Genomic DNA, 2,701 nt, shown 5'->3' with positions numbered 1-2,701 from the left:
TGATAACACCCCTGAAAGGATGCTGAGCCCCTCAAATACCTTATCTGCCTCACTTGTCACTTGAACTGATTATGATCATTTTGCTTGATTAAAAGCAATCATAATAGTAACTGAGAATTATTTATTAAGCAAATGTTTAATTAAGCTGAGATTAGTTACTAATCTAGCACTTGAGGCTTAGGAAGAAATCAAAGTTTAATATGAAGCTATGGAGGGAGAAAAGTATGATTAGCGTCAATTAGATCTCGTGTCAGACCGGAGACCTTGACAAAGGTCCCTATCCTTTCATGGCCCTTGAAGCATCAATGAAGGGAGGGGGTTCCAATGGACAGTGTGTACCAGGTACTTGGGAGTTGTCTAGTAACTTGGACAGTAAAGGGGGAGGGACTAACTAGCTCAGGGCCCCAGGGACATATTTGCTCAGAGATTGCTGCCTTCAGAAAGCTAGAAAAGCAGGAGGCTGAGGGCTGAAAAGGAGAGGATGAGTAATCCTAATGACATCAGGAACCCAAAGATGGCATGCTGCCAGGCTGTACTGTCAGTAATGGCCAGAACTGTGCTGGGGCTCTGAACCTACAGCACATCTTATCCTGTCCCATGAGAAGCTGAGCTCAAGATCCAGCATGCCCTTGTAAGTGGAAGTCCTACTACCTCAAGCCATGGAGTCCTCTTTCTCATTTGGAGTGATCCTTGCTGTCCTGACAGTCCTCATCATTGCTGTTAATGGACTAGTAGTCGTGGCTATGCTGCTATCAATCTACAAAAACGATGGGGTTGGTCTTTGCTTCACCTTGAATCTGGCTGTGGCTGATACCTTGATTGGCGTGGCGATCTCTGGTCTAGTTACAGACCAGCTCTCCAGCTCTGCTCAGTACACCCAGAAGACCATGTGTAGCCTTCGGATGGCATTTGTCACTTCTTCTGCAGCGGCCTCTGTCCTCACAGTCATGCTGATTGCCCTTGACAGATACCTTGCCATTAAGCAGCCCCTCCGTTACTTCCAGATCATGAACGGGCTTGTGGCTGGGGCGTGCATTGCCGGACTGTGGTTGGTATCTTACCTTATCGGCTTCCTCCCACTCGGAGTCTCCATATTCCAGCAGACCACCTACCATGGGCCCTGCAGCTTCTTTGCCGTGTTTCACCCAAGGTTTGTGCTCACCCTCTCCTGCGCTGGCTTCTTCCCAGCTGTGCTCCTCTTTGTCTTCTTCTACTGTGACATGCTCAAGATTGCCTCTGTGCACAGCCAGCAGATCCGAAAGATGGAACATGCAGGAGCCATGGCTGGCGCTTACCGGCCCCCACGGCCTGTCAATGACTTCAAGGCTATCCGTACTGTGTCTATTCTCATTGGGAGCTTCACTCTGTCCTGGTCTCCTTTTCTTATCACTGGTATTGTGCAGGTGGCCTGCCATAACTGCTGCCTCTACCAAGTGCTGGAAAAGTACCTGTGGCTCCTCGGAGTTGGCAACTCCCTGCTCAACCCACTCATCTATGCCTATTGGCAGAGGGAGGTTCGGCAGCAGCTCTATCACATGGCTCTGGGAGTGAAGAAGGGCTTCACTTCAATCCTCCTCTTTCTCTCAGCCAAGAATGGTGGTCCAGAGAGGAACAGAGAAAGCTCCTATCACATCGTCACTATCAGCCACCCAGAGCTCGATGGCTAAGATGGTAAGGAAGGAAAGTTTCTAAGTGTCTTTCCCATTCTCATTCTGGATACCAGCTAAGAAATAATATATAACACCCCCAAAATGAGAGAACTTGCCTCAGCAAATTGATCACCCAACCTTCCACATCCTACACCCTCAGGATGAGGCAAATGAGGCTGGATCCTGACTTTCATACATAACCAGTTTCTGCACCTGCAAATCTCCACCCTTTGCTCTTCTTTGGAAATAGGGCTGTTTCCTAGACAGGTATACTCGCGTCAAGGAAGGTACTGCTGAAAAGGTGTTTGCATATTAGATCTCATTTTTTATTATACCAGAGCAATGTTGTCCAATAGAAATATAATGCAAGGTTAATATTCTAGTAATCATGTTAAGAGGCAAAATTAATGTTAAGTTTTTTAAGTCTCAGGCTTTGATTTCTAAATTCTTATTTTAATTGTACATATTTATGTAGTACAATGTCATATGTCAAGTGGGCAATATATACTGAATAAATCACAGTAACATTCCCATCACCTTAAACATTACTATTGATGCTTTTTTAAACCCAGTATACTCAGCATATTGACACAATGTTTAATCAATATGAAAATTACTATACTTTTTTCATATCAAGTTTTGAAAGCAGGTGTGTATTTCACTCTTACAGAACATCTCAGTTCAAACTAACAATACATCACATGCTCAAGAGCCATAAGTAACTAGTTCCCCCATACAAGACGGCATAGCACGAGGGAGATCAGGTTCTTTCCTTGTTAACTATTGATTTTGGTGATTTACTACAACAACGACTATCCAACAGAGTCCCTGCCTTCCCTAACGTGTATCACAGTCTATACATGGCAAGTTTACATTGAATACAGGAACCCAGATTATAGGACCCAATGCTTGTCTTTCATCATGGGGTTCAAAAGAATGTTTCTTTAGTAAATTCCCTCTCTAGTGATTATTTCTGCTATTGGCACCTCCAGCCCACCACCTTTTTAACTCTCCGGTGCCCCTTCCCCCCTGTTGCCTCCGTTGTCACTTGT

The 2,701-nt window shown here is 44.9% G+C and overlaps 1 protein-coding gene across 1 annotated transcript; it reads left to right on the top strand.

Moving 5' to 3' along the window:
* Positions 1 to 223: 223 nt before the first annotated feature.
* Positions 224 to 1,792, top strand: Gpr119 (G protein-coupled receptor 119). Its single transcript, XM_028887372.2, has one exon. It carries the CDS (start codon positions 660 to 662, stop codon positions 1,665 to 1,667), a length of 1,008 nt encoding a protein of 335 aa, XP_028743205.1. The 5' UTR covers positions 224 to 659; the 3' UTR covers positions 1,668 to 1,792.
* The last annotated feature ends 909 nt before the right edge of the window (positions 1,793 to 2,701 follow it).

The sequence above is a fragment of the Peromyscus leucopus genome, chromosome X (assembly GCF_004664715.2).
Source record: "Peromyscus leucopus breed LL Stock chromosome X, UCI_PerLeu_2.1, whole genome shotgun sequence".
In the NCBI taxonomy this organism is placed as follows: Eukaryota; Metazoa; Chordata; class Mammalia; order Rodentia; family Cricetidae; genus Peromyscus; species Peromyscus leucopus.
The sequence above is the reverse complement of the archived record's forward strand: the minus strand, read 5'-3'. Positions and strand labels throughout refer to the sequence as shown.